The 20169-nt window shown below is 35.2% G+C and overlaps 1 protein-coding gene across 3 annotated transcripts in view; it reads right to left on the bottom strand.

Annotated features, from left to right (window-relative positions):
• The window catches only part of SLK (STE20 like kinase), a 50635-nt gene that overhangs the window by 21112 nt on the left and 9354 nt on the right, over positions 1–20169 (bottom strand). For all 3 annotated transcript variants that reach the window (XM_075423681.1, XM_075423678.1, XM_075423680.1), the window contains exons 2-8: positions 8195–8359; positions 5975–6023; positions 5058–5207; positions 2429–2501; positions 2018–2212; positions 1263–1344; positions 133–261 (exon numbers count right to left, since the gene is read on the bottom strand). In XM_075423681.1, coding sequence (XP_075279796.1) covers positions 133–261; positions 1263–1344; positions 2018–2212; positions 2429–2501; positions 5058–5207; positions 5975–6023; positions 8195–8359 — 843 coding nt within the window. The remainder of the gene's footprint in view (positions 1–132; positions 262–1262; positions 1345–2017; positions 2213–2428; positions 2502–5057; positions 5208–5974; positions 6024–8194; positions 8360–20169) is intronic.

Here is a 20169-nt window from a genome sequence, read left to right as displayed (position 1 = left end):
ACAGTAAGTTTATGTTGTTATTCTTAGAAGACTTGATGCCAAAGTTGAGTAGTACATCAGAAACTGAGTTCTCCATAGTAAACTGGTGATTGAAAGTAGCTGCATATTTGAAAAAGTGAGTTTTAAACTGACCAGAGAATTTTCTGTTTCTTCTTCTTCATCCTCATCTTTACCATCTTCAACTTCTTCTGTAACTTCAGCCTTAGCTTCTGCAATCAATTCTCTTATTGGTTTATTGGAAGTAACAGTAACAAATGGATGCTTGTGAAAATAAAAAATATGCACAGTATTAAGTGCTGACTTCATTGTACACAGTGGGAAAATCATAACTTGAAAGAAATATAACCGAAGTAACAGTTCTCTAAAGTTATCTCAAACTTGAAAATTCAGTTAGCATGAATTGTAACTGTCTTAATGTATTTTTTTCTGCAGTAGATTTAAAATCAAACATTTGTATTCAAATATACTAAGTAGTCTAACAAACTTGCTAAAAATACAAATAATTCATTTATACTGACCTGTTTCACAGTCCAAAGAATAAAAGTAGAAAGATTTTTTAAAAGGTTATTTGTCCTGGAAACCTCATTCAAGAATTTCATTTCTTTTCAGCTCCACAGTTAAATTATTTTCTGATAAGCATTATCTAGAAATAGTCTTTCTAGAAAAAGGCTGCTTTGTTTTTAGAACAATTTTTCCTAACAAAAGCGTAGAATTCTACATTTTTCTTCAAGGAGAAACCGCTACCTGTTTCTTCTCCTACTGTCTGAATCTTCTTTCTCTGCTTGGCCCTGCTGCTTAAATCTAGTCAACATACACCGGATGTATTCTGGATAAAGTAAATGCGTGCTGACGTTAAACAGAGTCAAATGTACCTAGTCACATCCACTCTTGTTTAGCTGTTCTGCAGTGACAGCATTATAGAGGAAGGCTGAGCACTAAAGCTTTTAAACCACCTGTCACCAACTGACTGCTTATGTAAATATCTCCTTCATCCATTATAAATATCAAAGTGTAATTTAAATACTTATGCAAAGTAATTAGTTATATTACATCAAAATATGTAAATAAAGAATTTGATCTGCACTTGATATCATTTAATCAGATTTTACCAGAGACATTAACGCAAGAATGTTAAAAACAGATTGTGTATGAACACTTATTTTGAAATTATTTAAGTAGTTACTATGATGCTGATCTGCTTTTAAAAAATACAAAATACGCCTGCCTTTAAACAATAGTTCTGAATAATTAACTCTTCCTACCTGTAGAAGTTGAGTCGCACTCCACCTTGCATCTACATTCTTTTCCAAACATTTCTTCAGAAAATCTTTAAAATCTGATGACCTACACAAAAAAGCAAACAAGTAGTGGTTTTTGTCTTGACATCAGACTAGCGCACAGTGAAATATTCTTTTGCTTTCACATGCATCTACACTGCAACTCCAGGCCCTGCTATTGATTTAGAAAACCACAAAGATAGTATGGGAATGCAAAGGCCATTGTGGCACCAATACAATCTTTAAAACGTTCTTCCATTTATAGAAGAGTTTACTTTTGGCTCTGGATGTATAATACACCACATCTGCGATATCACTAACTGAAACACATAAAGATATTAAAATGACCAAATAGATCATGGCCTTTGAAAATGTTTTCTTAGTATAAAAATACATTAGTCTCCTTTCATCCGATTTTGTTTTTCAGATGGTCTTCAGATCTTTTACTGCACTTGTAAAAAGCTATTTTGCATACATTTTAATGCAAAATCTGCAAAATATTTCAGTATAAAAGCTTCTATACAGAAGTATGACAAAAAAGCCCTAGTCCCAGTTGTACAGTGAGAGATGTATGCACCCATGTATACATGTAGAACATACATAGAATATGTACCTGACTTTACACATAAAGCTAGTCCCATAAAGCTCAACATGAATGTAAGTTTAGTACATATATGACTTGGCATGCCTCACACAAAATCTAAAAATGGGGTTGAGAAAGTTCCAAATGAAATACTAACCATTTTGAAGGCTGTGCTAATGTAGGCGGATCAGATTTTGCTATTTTCAGAAGCACTCGCATTGGATTTAATTCATGATGAGGTGGCTCTATTTGAGCCATTTCTATTAAAGTAATGCCAAGAGACCAAATATCAGCCTTGTAATCATAAGGCCTGTCTTTAGAGGTCTCACACATCACTACTTCTGGAGCCATCCTGCAAAGAGAATAATGGAGTACCAGATTAGAAAATGCACTCCTACCTGTTCTGAAAAAGGTTCTAAATAGCTAAATTCACTGAAGCATTTTAAGAAGCACATTGTACCCTTACTTAATATATTTACACGGTATTGTATCAAGCTTGTAATATTAACAACAAAGGTAATATTAAGATATTCACTCATGCTAAAAGTCAGCAAAACAGTGCACTTACCAATATGGTGTACCAATAAAAGAATCTCTTCTTTGTATTGTTCTTGTATTTTTAGCTGATACTCCAAAATCCGCTTAAAGCAAACAGTAAAAGGCTATTAAATGGGTGGTGGAAAATACATTGCATTTTTATATTTTACAACTCTCTTTTAAAATGTTGTATGTTCCAGAACAAACATGCTGCAGTATTAAAACTTCAAAGTGAGATAAAAATATTTGCATTTTGATAACTGAGTGCCAAGGTTCTGTAGCATTTCTAATGAGGGATATTGAATAAACGTTATTCTCCATTGCTAAAAAAAGTAATGCTATTGTTGTGTGGGACAAATCCAATGCATATATTTACTATAGAAATAACTGGTTTAAATTACGTTCATTACAAAATAACTTCTATAAAGGCTGTATTCCTCAGACATGGCATATTTGCGCGCTCATTAATTCAACAACTCATTCAATTTTTAATTTCAGGATTCAAATTATCATAAAGCTAGATTTTCCCTTTATCTTACAGGTTTCTTTCCACATGACTTTCCACTTTATATTAAATATCTGAAAGCTCACATATGTATCTTTGATGTAATGTCCATCCAAAAATCAACTTTATCTTTGCAATTAATGTTGCTTGTCTATAAAGCACTACATTTCTCAGGAAAAAAAGACCACATTTAAATATGTGTTCTATGCTTATTATAGATGTAACTTGTTTAATAAAGATCTAGATCTAAAGATCTAAAGCAAAGGAACAAAATAGACATATGTTGCCGTCTTTAATCTGTACAAAATTACTTGATGGGCTCAACACTTGAGAAGACTAATTTTGCTCTGTGGAAAAAAAAAATCTGTAAGGATTAAGACAGCTATTTGTTCAAACGCAAAATCTGAAATCTTGAGGGACTACGGATACTGAAATAATAAGACTCAAATTCCTATAAAAATAACATGCAATGAAGGACATTTATTTGCCGTTCACATATTTGTAAGACAACGAATTACCCATTTCTTTGTGTACCAGAAGCAAAATGCAAATAGTTTAAAAGGAGCAAAATGATCTTTCAAAGGATACTGTACACTTTTCAAAACTAAAGTAAATCTTTTTTTAGAAATCTTAATTAGCAAACCTGAATACATCACTAAACGTACGCATGGAAGAAATCTCCCTGTGGTCTGAATGGTATATTAGCATCTTGACAGCCTGCACAGTCCTGTATGTCAGCTAAGCTTGACAAAAGCTTAAAATAGTTTCAGGCTGTATGAGGAGAAAGGTCATGTGAGGCAAATAAAATGAACAGAAACAAATGATTCTCTCTCTGACCATGAGAATCTCGCTATGATCTGTGAATTCTTTTCCAGTAGTACTAAGCAACTAAGGTAGTGGTGCTATTACATTTATAAAGAAGGCCTATGAAACTGAGTCCATCACTAAATCTTCCAAAATAAAGTCATCTGTACTTTGCGGATGAAGAAAAAGGCACATGCACATATATGTACAAGTAATAATCTTGTGCAAGGAAACTCATGCAAAAAGCACAGATACACTTAACCGATCAATCCAGCAAAACAGGTTCTTAAATATTCTCAACTTCTTGACAGAGATGATGCACTATACCTTGCAGAGGTATACGAGTTACGTAGTAGATACATTTGTGAATTTGGACACTCTTGCTTACGTTTAAAAGGAACATCTGTAGCAAGGCTGGGAATTTAGAGCTCTGTTTCACTGTGATGGTGTTCTGTTTCTCCTTACCTTTACCCTATGTGTACCTTGCATCTGAGGAAGTACAACTAATCACACACATCATGCAGAGAGAAACTTTTGAAACCTGAATGCAAGATGCTATGTCATGGAACTACGACATCAGTAGAGCCAGTGTAAAGGTTGACAGCTTATACACATCTGCCCTGAACAAAGTGGATCCAGACAATTTCTATCTTTTCCTGGCTGAATGAAGGGATGCTATTCACCACCAGTAGTCCTTTGTCAGTTATTCATGGAGGAATCCTCATGGATTCCCTACCACAGAGGGAAAATATGGGTGGCTGTTTAAACTCAAATAAAATAATAGGAATCAACAATAGAAAGCGTGTATTAATTTTCTTCCAGGCTGTTTGATCTTAATTTCAGTGCAACGAACAATTAAAAAAGGCATGGAAAACCCAAGTTGAGTAATTAAGATTATTACTTCTCCCTCAATAACGGAAGAGATGACAGTACTAGGTACTGGTTTTTGGTGATAGTGAAGGATGTTCATTTCCTGAACTAACAACTTCAAAGGAAGTTCTGATGTTACCATAGTAAAGTTCAGTATAAAGAACATTATACTAAGAAACAGTAGGACCTGTGTCTGACTTCAGGCAGCTTGGTACAGATACTGATGCAACTCCTACCCCTGCTGATTTTGAAGTCTGAAAGATGTGCCAAGTACGGTTAGGACATTTATTCAGCAGTTTGGTGGGTGGTTTTTTTTTTTCTTTTCTTTCTTCATAGTAGCAAACCACTTGCATCTGAAAAAGCTCTCATTGTTAGACTGATATTTGAATAAATACTGAACTCTGCCAAAATACAGCCTAAGGAAAACACAATCATAAGACCATGCAAAGTTGTGGCAAAGACTTACATGCAATGTGCTTACCTAGTTTAATGTCTCCATCTAACGTGAAAAGAATATTGCCAGCTTTTAGATCTCTGTGGATGATCTTATTTTCATGCAAGTAGTTCAATGCTTCCAGTGTCTGCCTGCACACCACTTTGATCTGCGGCTCTGTTAATGGCCTTTCAAGCTCTACAAGAGAGAAAGACATAAATAAACCCAACATTTTTGCATTTTATGTTGTTATGTGTTCATAGCAATCAGTATAGAGGTATATGTGAAAATTAATTAATCTGACAGATTCTGAACATCGTATGTCAGAAGAACTTCCATCTTAAAATATTTGCTCCTTTCAGTCAAAATTTCATCCCCTGTACCCAGACCCCTCCTCATCATGCACACGCACACCTACCTCTCTGAACCGTGAAAAAGCTATACAGTTTAGAGATTGGTTCTTTTGCATGGTACACTGAGATGTTAATGACTAGATCCTTTATTACTGGTATTAGCATTCACCATATTCGTGGAATAAGCACAGAAAAATCTAACTTTCAGGCTAATGCAATATAGAAAATTATCATAACATAATGTGGAAGATGGCAGGGGAAGGGGAAGAATGAGATCCTGAAAAGGACTCATACAGATTACGTTATAACAACAGAGCGCTCTGTAAGCATATGAGAACAACTCACCACATCCACTTGAAGGATCAAGACAAAAAATGTGTTTTGAAAAGTAAAAAAACATTTTAAAAATAAGAAAAAATTAACCTAAGAAGTTATAATGTCCATAGACACAGGTGTAAATGCTAATTTTAAAACCCCAATGTTCAACACATATAGCACACTGATTACATAAATATTTGTATTTCAAAACAATATACATGTGAAACAAGTCTTAAAATATATATTATAATTTTAAGATGTTATTAAGTTTATTATTTGAAGCAACTCATTTACCCAACATTACTGCATCTACTGCTCCACCTGCACAAAATTCGATCAGGATCTGCATATAAAAAAAAGAATACACAAATTACTAATTAAATAGTTCTGCTGAACTGAACTATTGATTAAGTATTATTGGGAAATCTGAGTTTCAGACTATTTGGCCTTGACAAATCATTTCACTAACCTCTGCAAAATATTGGTACTGTTACCCAGCTAAAAGTAGGGCTGTGCTGCTCAAGCAAGTTATTTGAAAAATTAAAAAATTTGGAGATCCTCAGACAAAAATTTTAACCCAAAGATAAAATTGCATAATAAAACTTATAAAACATAATAAAAGTCAGCTTGAATCTGACTCATTGTAATGTGATGTACATAATCTTTGAAAACTCATTTCTCAATTATTACAATGTAATTCTACAGTATAATCTCTCTGAAAAGCCCAAGTGTAAGAGCCAGATGGTTTTCCAGTAGCAAATGTTATCTCCTCTATTGTTTCAGATGAGATGAAAATATGGATAAACACTCTTAAAAGTTACAGAAAATTAGTAAATTCAGATGTTTACATTCCTTTTCCTCCATTTTCATTGATGCCTACAATACATCAAGGCTTTTATCCCAGAATCTAATAATACTCAAAGAACTCCATCTCCAGTTCTCAGTTTCCATGTGAAACAAAAATAAACTGCAACTATTTTCAGGCACAAACTATGCTGACATGTAGGACAGAAAGAACATACACAAAGGAGAAAAGTTAGACGATGGGAATGAGAAGGGCAAGAAAGAGGAAAGGTCATCCAAGACTGATACCCCATCACTCCTTATGTGTTTTTCTTCTTTGCTTTAAGCATTAAATTATAATTTTCAGTCTGACAGCTAACAGGTATTTCCTGTCAGAATCCTAACAGTCAATATTCTGGGAAATAATATCTTAATTTTTTTCCTTTACAGTACCATTAAAATCAGGGTATAATTGCTTACCAAAGAGGAAAGCTCAAATTATACCTTATACCATAACACTTATACATACACCACTTATGTTACATATTACTTCAAATTACCATTATAATTAATCCTCACAACAATGGTACTAACAAATGTATTATATAAGGCAACTCCTTGTAAATCCTTTAAACCATTATTCCATTTACATGCTTCTGCATACCTACTGCCAAGCAAGTTATGTGTGGGAAATTGTTAATAAAACATTTCTTTCTTTAAAATTTGCTGTTTGATCTGACAATGGCCTCTTTGGTAGAGAAACTGTGTTTCTAAAACTGGAAAGCAAAAACATATTTTATGTCCAACTATCATTCTTTTCTTTTTTTTCTCCACTAAATTCTGTTTACCTACTACATCATTATAGCCTTCCCGCTGCCATTTTCAGGCCTCTGTATTTCACTGTAATTATATATCCACAATTTCATTTTTAAACTACTCACTCCTATCTTTATTCTGCCAGTGAAGCCTATCCACTCAGTTTCATATTCTGCCTTTATGTTGACCTTTACGCGTGGAAATTTTTTCACTATTCTGCTGTTTTATACAATAACATTTTACTCTGCATTCAGATCACACAAATTTTTCATACATATTCTTTGTACAATTCCACAAGCACTTATAAGTATTGCATTGGATCATCTAAAAGGAAAAATTGTATTTTCATAGCTAAAGCTATTCAGTGCACAGGATACAGCAGAAGAGTGACGTACAGTCTTACATATGCCCACTACATTTCTATGTACAAATATCTAGATTTTAAGTAAATTAACGATGGTTCAAGTCCTGGTAAACCATCCTTCCTGGATGTACCAATGAATTCACTTATACCTAAAATACGTACTTTGCAGGCTGACCTTTTCAGCACATTATTTATTTTTCAGCTGCAGATTCTGAATCTCACTCTAAATTGTGCTAATGCAATTAAAATCTGAGTCCTGCTGTTACAAATAAGCACCAAGAACTCTCTCCATATACCAAAATGAACTAATTTCCAAATTTTAGATTCAAACTCCTGACCAAAAGACTTAGTGTAGCTCAATTTTACAGTGATAATTTCCCAAGTCATATTCATAATTTATAAATTTTTTGAAACTGAATAGTTATCACAATAGTGACAACCCAGAAGAAATATGATTGACAAATGATCTTTTAATAAAGCCAAGAAAAGAAATGTGATTTCAATAACCTTTTGAAATAAGTAAAAGCATTTCGAGAAGATAAAATACCTACCCACAGATTGTTTTCATAGTAGAAAGCATCTAGGAGCTTAACAATATTAGGATGATCACAGGATGCTAAAATATCGATCTCAACCATGTAATCTTCAAGTTCTTCCTCTGATTTAGTATCAATCACCTTTGCAGCAGCCAGTACTTTTGTTTCTTTGTTCTGAGCCTATAAAAGAAAAGTCACAGCAAACATATACATGTGAATTTCACCAGGCAACTGTCACCAGCAAAAAAAAAAAGGAGGAAACAAAAACCCCTCTCTTCACATTTCTGTACTACTTTCCTGCCTTTAGTTTGCTTCTCTACAAAAACGGAATACTTGCATAGTAAAGACTAGATAAATTCTAGCATAAAAAGGGTTTACCAACTTATCTCAAGGTCAGGAAACAATGAAAGACAGGAATATAAAAATACTTGATTCTTGTCACATTCTTTACACCATCACGTAGTCAATAGCTTAGGGTCTTTATTGTTTTGTACTCCTGAGATTTTGTACTCCGTGCTGCTCCTCAGAAACATATCTATTAACACTTGCCAAGGAGTACTAAGTAGCTTCCACCTTCTCATTCCTGACTGCACATTTCTTGCCCTTCTGACACTCCCCACGTTGTGGCAGCACAGCTGTTCGAAGCAAAGCCACGCAGAAAACCAGGTCCTCTACCAGTAACCAGTAGGTTACACTCTTCTTCAGCCAGGGGCTGTATTCGAGCTGCAATGTTAAACAGCTGCCAATCCATCATCAATTTGTCTGAGCATTTTACTCTCTTTGCTTCAGAAGTCTAGGAGCAATTCCACACATGGCTACTCGCTGAAGTTGGCCACGCTGAAAATGCTGCCAGCCTCCACTTTATTGCTCCACATCTTAAGACCAGGGAGCTAGAACTGCTGTAGTGATACAGTCAGCTGAAGAGCAAGTAAGATTTTGAGTTGAAAAGCAAAAGCAAAATATGACCTTAGGTACCCAGGGGGAAAAAAAGGGCGGAGGGGAGGCATTTCTCCTGTGCATATTCTTTGACCTTTTTTTAAACATAAGAATTACAAACAATTACAGTGATTTATTTAAATAGCAAAAAATTTCAGAAACCAGTTGTCGTAAATACTTATTCACAGAATATTGGTGAGAAACTAATCCAGCAAAACTAGGCAAGGCGAGATTTTTTTTTTTTATATGTGGGGCATAAAGCAAATATTGAACACACAGCCTATATATGTGTGTGTACATATATACACACATAAAATTATACACACTTTCTAATTATTCTCTTGCAACTTATGTTTGAAGGAATACTGTAAATTGGAATTTAGTAAACTTTCAACAAGAAGGTAATTTTTTTCTCAAGCCATCACAGAAGCACTAGTTTGTCAAGGCATTTCCAGCAGTTATCACTTTTTTCCTCTGAATAAATGAAGCTCACCAATTCTTCACCAATTATATGTAAAGACTATGAAGAAAAGGCCCAGATTTACTCCACCTAACTTTTGTCATTCAAATTACATTAAATGAGCAGGGACATACGCTCTCTCCAAAGCAGCCAAAGACAAGAACCCACAGGGGCAATTCTGACTCCTGAGATGGAGCATCACAAGGTGGTTGGTCCTTTCTCTCTGCTGGTGCGGCTGCTGCATGGGGCATCTTGGCCCCAAGCCTAAGCAGAGATGGACCCAGGACTGGGCACAGCAAGAATCCCAAAACATGACTTCTGCCACCTAATCTCATTATACTAATATCAGACAAAAACTGATATGAGACAGCAGGAAAGAACTCTTAAGAACTATTTCCAAGGTCTAAACATTATTACTTTCACAGCTATAAATAATTTTCTCAGTGTGGCAAAAGAGAATAAAAGATTCAGAAATAAACATTTATGATAACATTCAGTAAAACAGCAGTAACAGCAAAACACACTTAGAAGCATAGTCCTAGCTGATCCATCTTATGTTGAGGGTAAAGGTTTTCTGTAGCATTTATTTTTATCTCAATATTCTTTCCAAAACAAAGACAACCAATCTTCCCAACCTCAATATTTGCCCTCCCATTTTTAACAACAAAGATAAGGGTTCTGTGTAACATCATTTGAAAACAAAGCACTGAGAAGTTTTCCAACACACATTCTAATAAGAAAAAGGTCTGCCTAACAAAAGCATCATTTGTTTTGGTTTCACGTTTTATAGCAAGAATGAAAGACCAATCTTCCTATTCTAGAGCTACACTGTAAATTAAATACGAAAGATGAAACAGATGTCTGACTCAACACAGAATTAGACTTGGTAGCTTTATATGTGCAAAAAAAAAAAAAAAGAGGTTGTAAACCCCCCTTTCTAAAGAATTCAAATATTAACTGTAAGTTTACTTTTTTGAAACATGCATGGCCACACACTCTCCACTGTACCTTACAAGCACACTTAAAAAAATAATGCTAGGGAGTTTACTGCATTTATAGCATATATTGCTTTCTTCCTATTGACAGAGTACTTCGTATTTTGATTTTTCCCAGATCCTTTTCCTTGAAGTAACTAGAAATCTGCTTCGAGTAAGTTTCTTTTATTTCTGCCTTGTGGTAGCTCTATTAAAACACCTCACTAAAACCCAGAAGTGATCATAGAGACAGTATGATTACCTTTACGAGGATCTTAACAATTACAAACAAAACAAATGTTTGCCTTTGTTCTGACTTGAGATATTGAAACTTTGTAGGTCTAGATCCAGACCTTTTTTCTAGTTCTCAAAAGAAAAAAACTTTAGAATTAGTGTATTTCCACTGGGTATTTCTAAGGACTGATAAAACATTTTAAGTATACATCAAGTTACACTTGAAAATAAAAAAAATCTTTATATATTTTAAACACTATTTTACAAATTCTTTTTGAATAAGGCATTATTCGCCTCCACCCCACAATGCGCTCTACAATAAATACCCATCTATGTGACTTGCTGTAAGAAGCACGTAAGAAATATGCTCTTTTGAACTGTGTAGGAAAGGATTTTACTGTTCATGCATAAGATTTATGTACCACTGTATTGTATGGGGACCCCGCCCCGCCTTCTGGATTAAGAAGAATAAAAAGCATTTACAGCTTTGTGTGGGCATGTTTATTTTTTCCAGACTTTGGCTGAAGTCTTTCTTCTGCCATATAACATTCTCCAAAGGTCAGAGCAGGAGTAAAAATGTTTGCGTAGATGCAGTCTTAATTTGCATACGCTCATTTTGCATTTGGCTACATGAACATTTGAAGTTAAATAACCATTCACGTTACTCAGAGGTTCTGCCCTTTCAAAATATGTCCTGTATTAGTAGCCCAGCAGTTTCTTCCTACATTTTAGCTCTCAACTACCAAGTCAAATTATTCCAAACGCTCTGCCTAAACACATTCGATTCTGCTTCCGTGACAGATGATTTAAGCTTCAGTTCTACACTAAGAAATCCAAACTGGCATCTTCAGTGGTTACGGTTCAATCTTGCCTTTTGAGACAAGGAGGAAGGGAGGGGAGGGGGGAGATTTGGATGGCACTGTCTCATCCAGAAAACACAGAGAAAAATGCACTTATTCTCCTAATTCTAAGGTGAAGTACTTTTAGAAATACAGATTGCAGGTTTTCATAGAATAAATATGATCCTGTAAATTAGAACTTGCAAATTATTTTCTGAACCTAAAGCCCTTGCAAATGGCAAAGACATCTAATGCACAAAAATGCTGTACACATCTGAAAGTACAAGAAAGAAGAACAAGCATTCTACACAAAACTAGGATCTGCCAGTATGTGAAATCAGTGACTCCTCCCTATCAATCCTGGACTTTTATACAGTATCATGCATCCAAATATAAGTTCCAGAGCCCAAAGCTTTGTGAGGAGACTGATAGCAGAATATTAAAAAGCAGGTTTACTGTCCGGGCACTCAGCCAAGAAGTTGCATATTCCCAGCCATGGACAGCAGGGAGAGCAGAGCCACCGTTCCAGCGTAATAGGATTACAGCTCAGAGATAACTCCTAGCCTTTCATCTTCAGATGGCCAATATGAAGTTTCAGGCTCGGTTGTGGGGAGCTGTTTCAGTTTCCTATCACCAGCAAACATTGCCTTCCCAACTGTGCAGCTCCCCTCCTGTGATGTAGCATGTAGACACCTAAAGATTAAACACTATTTACAACTGAAAAAAGTACGTCCTTCATCTGTTGTTCAGCCAACCAGAAATAAAGCTGATATACGAGGCAGAAAATTGTTCATCACCTTTCTTCCTGACGCCTGATCTCTTTTGAGATGTTGTATAACCACGTGGCATGTTTTGCAGGCAGCAAAACAAATCTATGAAGAAGCTTTTCCTTTCTGACTCATTCTACTCAGCAAAACTTTAGCCACAATCATAGATCATGAAGGTCGCCAAAAAGTGAAAAATACACACACCCCTATCAGCAAAAGATGTTTTTGCACATAAAAAGCTACACTTTCATGTAAACTTGGGATTGTCAGATCTAGCTTCATATATGCTTGGTGATGATGCCTGAGTAATCAGTATTGAAAAACTGTCCTTGTACAACACAAAGGCAAGAGGTGTCTCTCAGAGCTACTTAGAAAGCAGATGATCTCAGGCTTTCTTAAACATATGAACCAAGACTCAAAAATTCATACAATTACAGATTTTAACAGCCTGATGAAATAAATCTGTTAGCAGTAGTATGGCCTACTGAAAAAAACCACACTGGACTTTGTTTTGTATAAAGTTACTATACCATATTTAATATTCTTAAGTAGCATTTGGAAACTAAAAAAACCCCTGCATGATTGACCAGTATCATCAAGTGTTCAAACTTCTTTGCAAAATATGGAAAGGTGTTCTTTAATAGAGAATTTTAGAAGGAAAAAAAAAAATCTACTTTAATCAGATAAAAGGAAACATTAACTCTAACACCGAATGTTGAGAAAGTAACTAAAAGTACCTGTTCGAATTCAGGAGCAAATAGCTACCTCTGCAATATTAAACCACAGTTTTTACAATAAATCATGAGTTAGGCCAATGAAGGAGATAATAACCTCCATATATTTCTGGAAATTACGATAAGCCAGTCATTTCAAAGAAGCTATGTTATTTTGTACCAGTCTTCACTGCACAATATTTGAAAATGTAGTGTTAGTAAAAAAAAAAAAAGAGAAATTTTTTTTTCTTTAATTATACATATTGTTAGTTCAAGTAATTAAAAACCAGCTAACTTCAGTTATACCTGCTAAAACTCGTTGAAATGGCTGTTACAAAACAACTATGCAGCAGATAATGAAAAGATAGTATCTACCAAACAAGATGATACACCCTTAAACTACAGCTGATCAGCCAAAACTCTTCCCGGCCTGCACAATGTATCATAACTACCTATACAGCTGCTTCTACTTAAGAAGTGCTTGATGCCAGGGAAAAAATACTGAAATCGAAGTGTAGATAACGGTGCCTCTATTTCCTACAAGCAAATAGTATTACTAACAAAGTAGAGCCCAGGGCTCAACCCAGACTACTGAAGCCCATCTTTATGATACTGTGGTCTGGTGCTGCCTTTGTGGCTGTACTAGTTTTGGAGCGGTTTCCATGACAACTTCACTCTTTTAACATTATCCTTGTACTTCGTACTTATTGTGGTTCTTCTGTTTCCTCCATAGTTGGTTTCTGAGGATTCCACAAGTTATTTTGGGCAGTGGTATGGAATATAATTTTTATGTTTAACTTTAGGCATTTTCATTAATTCTGTGGTCTCTTGCACACTAGCTAAGCAGAGTTACCATCCTGATTCATTCATTGTGTCACTGAAATCAGAAGGAATGTTTATACGCGTATTTGAAAAGTACCAGGGCTGAACTGGCTAATAATGTGCAAAATAATGGAAACAGAGGAGATTATATTGGATTTTAACATCATTCTTCTTATTTAAGCAAATCCGTTTAAAAATCAGAATAAGAACAAAATTAAAATTGCTAAACATTGGCAAGAAAATCTCCAAAATACGCTATGCTGTTTTATAACAGCACATTATTATTTTCCCTTGTCTTGCTGCATGATAGCTCACATAAAAGCAACAGGGAAAACCAGCTGACAACACTGGGAAAACATTCGTAAATAAAGCATTAAGTGCTGTCAGAGGTATAAGTGCACAGGACTATATTTTTCCTAAATTCAGTTATAATAAGTGTACATACTACTTGCAAAAGCAGCATTAAAAGACACAATTCTGCATTACAATAAACGCGTATACTTGCGAAGGCGGAGGTGTGACAAATTAAGATTTATCCCTGCAGTGCTAAGCTGCTTTGCCAGTATCTTTCATCTGCAGAGGACATAACAGTTGCCAGCAGAGGTTTTCTCCACTCTGTCCAGCAGCAGACAATGTCAGCCCCAAACTGACTGACAACTTCCCAGGAAAGATCGTAGCCCAGTGTATGTTCATCTTGGATTACAGATATCCTAAAGTTACTTATTCAGTCTTGCATCATCAGAAAAAAACCCCATGATGTTTACTACTTATTAATTTACAAGTTTATTTTAGTCCCTACATCTTAAAATTAAGTCTTTATTCCAGAAATTCCACACCTTTATTCCAGATGACAGAAATTAATAATGCTTCCAAGAAACAATTATATCAAGAAATAATTTTTAATCAAACAACAACTGCTAATTCTAGCTGTTCACTAGAATTACTTTTAAGACAACCAACAAGCCAGGGTTGAAGCTCTCTCCAGACCATTGTTTTTTCAGATAAGTATCACGCTGCCAGGTTGACAGCTGAGAATTTCATTATTTGCTCTTGATAATTTTATGATTTGTTTGAACACAGGACTTAAGAAACCTCCAGTTCCTTTACCTGGGAGGATGCTATGTTATAATCTTGCTTCTGGTCATTTAACATCTGTAAAAATGCTTTAGTTCACTTGAGATTTCTCTCAATAACACTGGAGCTCAGAGAGCCAGTGTTACTCCTGCTAACATCTTTTCCCACCCAGGGAGACATTCAGAGTTGTAAAAGCTAACTGTAGCTTTCTGCAAACAGATGTACCACAGAGTGTTTTGGCTTCATGTAGCACTAAGTCATTTTATTTACTAACACTTTACAGACTACATAGTGTACATTCACAGATGTACACATATCAACCTAGAATACTTTTTTATTTTTTAAATAAAGTGGCTAGGCCAAAGCACAGTTCCCTTCTACTCTGTTTCTTGGAGTTAGGTTACAAAACAAAATTGGGATCTCCTCTGTCCAGAGCCTTCAGCTAGATCAGATGTAAGATGGCTACAGCTGTTTACTGACCCAGCACAGCTATGCATGTGTAACAAAACAACAAAAAAAAGTGTATCTGACCTGAGTGTAGAAAATTCTGTCTTTCCAAACTGGAAATGAATAACTCAACAAAATAAAAAAAGAAAAATCACAATTTCTTTAGACTTTAAGAACCCTTCAACAAAGGCTTTCTGACATGTTACTAGGGAAACCATATAGTCATAGAAATGAAATGTGGCACAGTCATTAAGTTAAAAAAAACTTGCTGTCAAAAAAGTAAAAAATATTAAAAGCTCTACATTTCATATAGCAGAAGGAAGGCATATGAGGACCTGTAGGTAAGACAATTTATTTTATATATTTATTGCAGATGATGGGACATAACAGATGTAACTTAACTGTCATTTAAGGTGTATACATCTTACTAGCTCAAAAATATGGGCAGTTTGGGAAAAGGTTCTGTATAGTTTGATACTGCAATGTGAACCATATCGAAGACTTGCAATGAGCACAGCTAAATAGACAGAGAGGAAAGATTAAATAAAACAAGATGAAGCATTGTCACCCCATTTTATTCTTTGTCTTGTTAAAATGAACAATAAATAAAGTATACTTCATATATTTTAAGGGAAAAATATAAACTACATAGGCAGTTTAAGATTCAGTATTTTACAAAAAGACACAGTTGTAACAGCGGGAAATGAAACGTGACTACATCAATACCACATTAAAACTGGCAACAGCTCTTGCAAAACTATCAAAGCATATATTCTGTTGAGATGAAACTTCCCCTATTTCTGAAGTAAGAAAAGAGGAAGTAGAGTAGCTTTTGACAGCTTTCATAAAAAGCTGTACATCATCACCTGTTTTTTTAAGCAAAATTGTTACAGAAGCAAATTCATATTCTCTTTATGATATCAATGCATTTTAAAAAGAATGGGAAATTTAGAATCCTAGAGGGAAGTTATTGCTTCCTTATGTACATACCTTTAAAACAATTTAACAGAAACCAACTGCAAAGACAGCAACAACAAAAAAAGAAATCAGTAAGTTAAGCCAGTGTCTTTTGGCTCTCTTTAATGTAAATAAGTTATTTTCAAGTCAATTCTACAATGAACTTTATTAATTACAAAATTCACTATGATGATGCATGCTATTTAATGGTTATACAGTCTGTGACTTTCCAGTAGTTTTCTTCTGAGTCTTAAGTAATGATCCTAAAGCTACATGCCATCTCACAAAAACAATGTGAATTCTTCTGACATACAAGCTGGAAAGGTTGCTTCACAGACAGTTTATAATGACCTAGCTATCTTTGTGCTTCAGGTATGAAATCTCAAGACATGAGAAAGTGTCATCTGAATAAACATTTGGTATTCCTTGAAAATTGGCTATTCAAGTGCCACAAAAATAGTGTCTTGGGTTCTGTAAGTAAACTTCATATCCAGCACGGCAGTGGAACATGTTGCTTCTGATGTTGCGTTTCAGATTAACTGTTTGGTTTGTTGGTTTTTTTAATAATTGGTGGATTTAAACAACTAAATTAAGAAAACTAACTACTCTGAGAAACTACATGAATGCTAATCCTATTATTTATCAGCTGATTTCAAAAGAAATTTTAATTTAGAAGCATGCTGATAATATTTTTCAAATTCTGATGATTTTTGCACTTGCTGCTTGCCATTTTACTAATTAGTGTAATTCATTCAGGATTTACCCAATATGCTAGTGGTAAGTAAAAATGGCCATAACAATAATTGCGTTACTTAATAAAATTATTACAAACAAGTACGTATAAACAAATCAAGATAAAATACTACAACTCTGTTTACAGAGCTTGATGCACAAAATATGCAGCGGGAAAACAACTGCTTTACTCAGACTTTTGCAGATAATGAACTTACGAACTTCTATCATGAAAGATTTTCATGCAATGTAAGAACAATGTTCTTCCTCCAACAGAACTGCTGAGTAGCATCATAAAATTAAACACCACAAACAGTTAAACACACAAGATGTTCAAGAGGAAGTACTGTTCTTGCCTCTTAATACTGTGGCAATGTTACTTTTAATGGAATTATGAAAGCTTTATTTTGCCCACGTCCCCAAAAACTGACAGCAATGAGGATGCATCAGCATAGTTGTTAGAGATTAAGTAGTTTTCTCTTTGCCAAACTTCCCCCTTTCTCCTACTCCTCCTTTTCTTTCATGTTTATTTTTTTATTCTTTTATTAGGCTGAAAGCTTTTTGAAGCAGAGGGCTATCTTTTCTTGTGTATTTGTACAGTGACAGGGAATGCAGATTTTATTCCTTTTGGAAAATTATTTAAACCATTTCTTGCTTCAAAACACTCTGTTTACTCTGAAATTCAATTCATTTCCTGTACTTTCCTCATACAGGTAAATTTAATGCCAAATAAGAAGTCTTACAAGATTTTCATTCTTTCCTAGCAGTTATGTAGCATACCTAATGTAGAGAAAATAATCACCGCCTGAAACAAAACTGGGAACACAGGCTTTTAGTAAATTTCCAGTTAAAGATATGTCTACACAACAAAATTATCCTAGCTTGGATGTCAGTAATGCAAAGGGGCAGAACTACCAGCTGATAACAGTACCAACAGCAGCGTTTAGCAAAACTGCCATTTTATCAGTACCATTGCTAAGAGCAGATGATTCATATAACAGAAGTACACCTATTTTTTTCTTTTGTCCTGACAAAAAGCATTCAACTGACACATCTTAACTTCAGAGTATTGATACGCCACCTTCATGCTTCCCTTTTATAGCTATTTAAGCCAACTGACACTGTCCTGTCATTTTTCCCTTACATCAACACTGTCACTTGTCTGGCCCTCCCGTGAGCTGGTCTGGGGAGCCAAGAAGATTACATGTACAATCAGCTTTTGGGTGGTTTAGTTTCTTGAATTGATCATCACAGGGCTGGCAAGCACCAGACCTGTCACAATGAAGGAGGTGGGAATGGGAATACACTGCCAGAACTCTGGCTGCGTTGACATGCATCGTTGGCAACTGTTGTGGAAAAGTTAGGGTAAAGACCCAGCCATTCATTATTCAAAAGTCGCTCCTGTACTTACTAAAGCTACTGAAATGCACCACTTTGAGAAGATGTGTTATTGACTGTTCCACTCAGTACCACAGTTCCATACTGTTCTAGTGCTTTTCAGAGCTTCAAAAGAATCTGCTTCATATTGCACTGGCTCAAAGGTGAGGTCCCACAATGGGCCACTAAAGACTAAGAAATTACAGCAGCATCAATAAACATTGAAATAGACATCACAAATAGGAGAGTTAACAAGTCTGTACATTAGGTCATTTCTATATTTCACTTTTAAATGCTAGGGGAGGTGTGTGGTTTGTTTGTTCATTTTTATTTAAGTGTAACACTAATTAACAAAAAACTTCTAGGGTTATTAAGCTGATGAGAACATCTAAGTTTGCTGCTAAGAGACAGCTTAAAGTTCTTGCTACAGCCGGAGTCATTTTCAGGTACCCCAGCTATCCCTGTCAATCAATAGGAAACACTTGACAGTATTCTTGTTTATATGGTGATCCTTAAGCTTTCAGATTTCCCACCCCAGAGAGATGAAAAAGCAGACAGTGCTTCTTTCTTTCATGTTACTTATAAACTTGGTTAGTGCATCTTCACTAGTAGTAAAAACTAGTCAGAAAGGGTGAAAGAGCAAAAACAAGCTTGGCTTAACTCTAATAGCACCTGTTTCTCTGCATTACTGGAATGATTCGAGTTCATTTGGGGGATAATTCCTGTTCAAACTCTTCTGACCGTACTTCCCAGCAATGATCACAGCTCACAGTTTTCAGTGTAATGCAGGTGCACAGACCTATGGTTCTGACCTATGACTATCCAGCACTGAAAAACAGAACAGTTTGCCCGAGTGGTGAAGTGAAAGACTTGTGGCATCTGCAGAAGTTGAGCAAGTAAGAGAATGAGTGAAAGACAATTAAAATCATTAAAGGGTCAAGCAGTTGTCTTATAAAAAAAAAAAAAAAGACTAAAAAGGTTGGGCCTCTTCAAACAGGAAAAGCTGAAGGTGGGGCAGGAGCATGACTGAGATTAAAAATTAAAAAAAGGCAGCATATGAATTGAGTAAAGCCTGATTGAGACAAAGGCTGTGAAGGAGATGAGGGTTTACTGCAACACCAATTCTTGCTGAAGCACTCAACTGACATATCTCCATTAAGGTTTTACTGCCTCCTGACTACAAAGTATTAACTCTTTTCCTGGTAAACTACTGCTTAAAAATAAAAGTGAAAAGTCATCTTCTATAATGTGAAATGTAGACAAGTGCTAGAGAAAAGCTGTGGTTTTACAGCAGAAAGTGTCAGAGGAACCATTATCTACAAGATAAAGAAAGAATAAATTTCAGTGCAAAAGTCTTGCCAAGTGATTACTGTATCATTAACAAAGTTACGATAACTTCCCTCAGAACACTGTTTTCTGAATCATGGTTATGACTAAACATTTCTAGAGACAAAACCCAGTTCCTTAAAGTCCTCCTTAAACAAGAAAATTTCAGGCAGCTCTAAAATGCTGTTCAATGAAATATGAAGAAAGTAAAGGCACAGTCTTCTCCAATTCATTATCAAGCTAGATGGATTAAAAAACTGCTCTGCCTTAGCATGGGGATTCACCATTGCTTTCATACTAAGTAAAACAATTTTGATGTAGGCACAACTTTA

Source organism: Opisthocomus hoazin, chromosome 6, assembly GCF_030867145.1.
Source record: "Opisthocomus hoazin isolate bOpiHoa1 chromosome 6, bOpiHoa1.hap1, whole genome shotgun sequence".
NCBI lineage: Eukaryota > Metazoa > Chordata > Aves > Opisthocomiformes > Opisthocomidae > Opisthocomus > Opisthocomus hoazin.
Note: the sequence above shows the minus strand (reverse complement) of the source record. Positions and strands in the feature narration are given on the sequence as shown.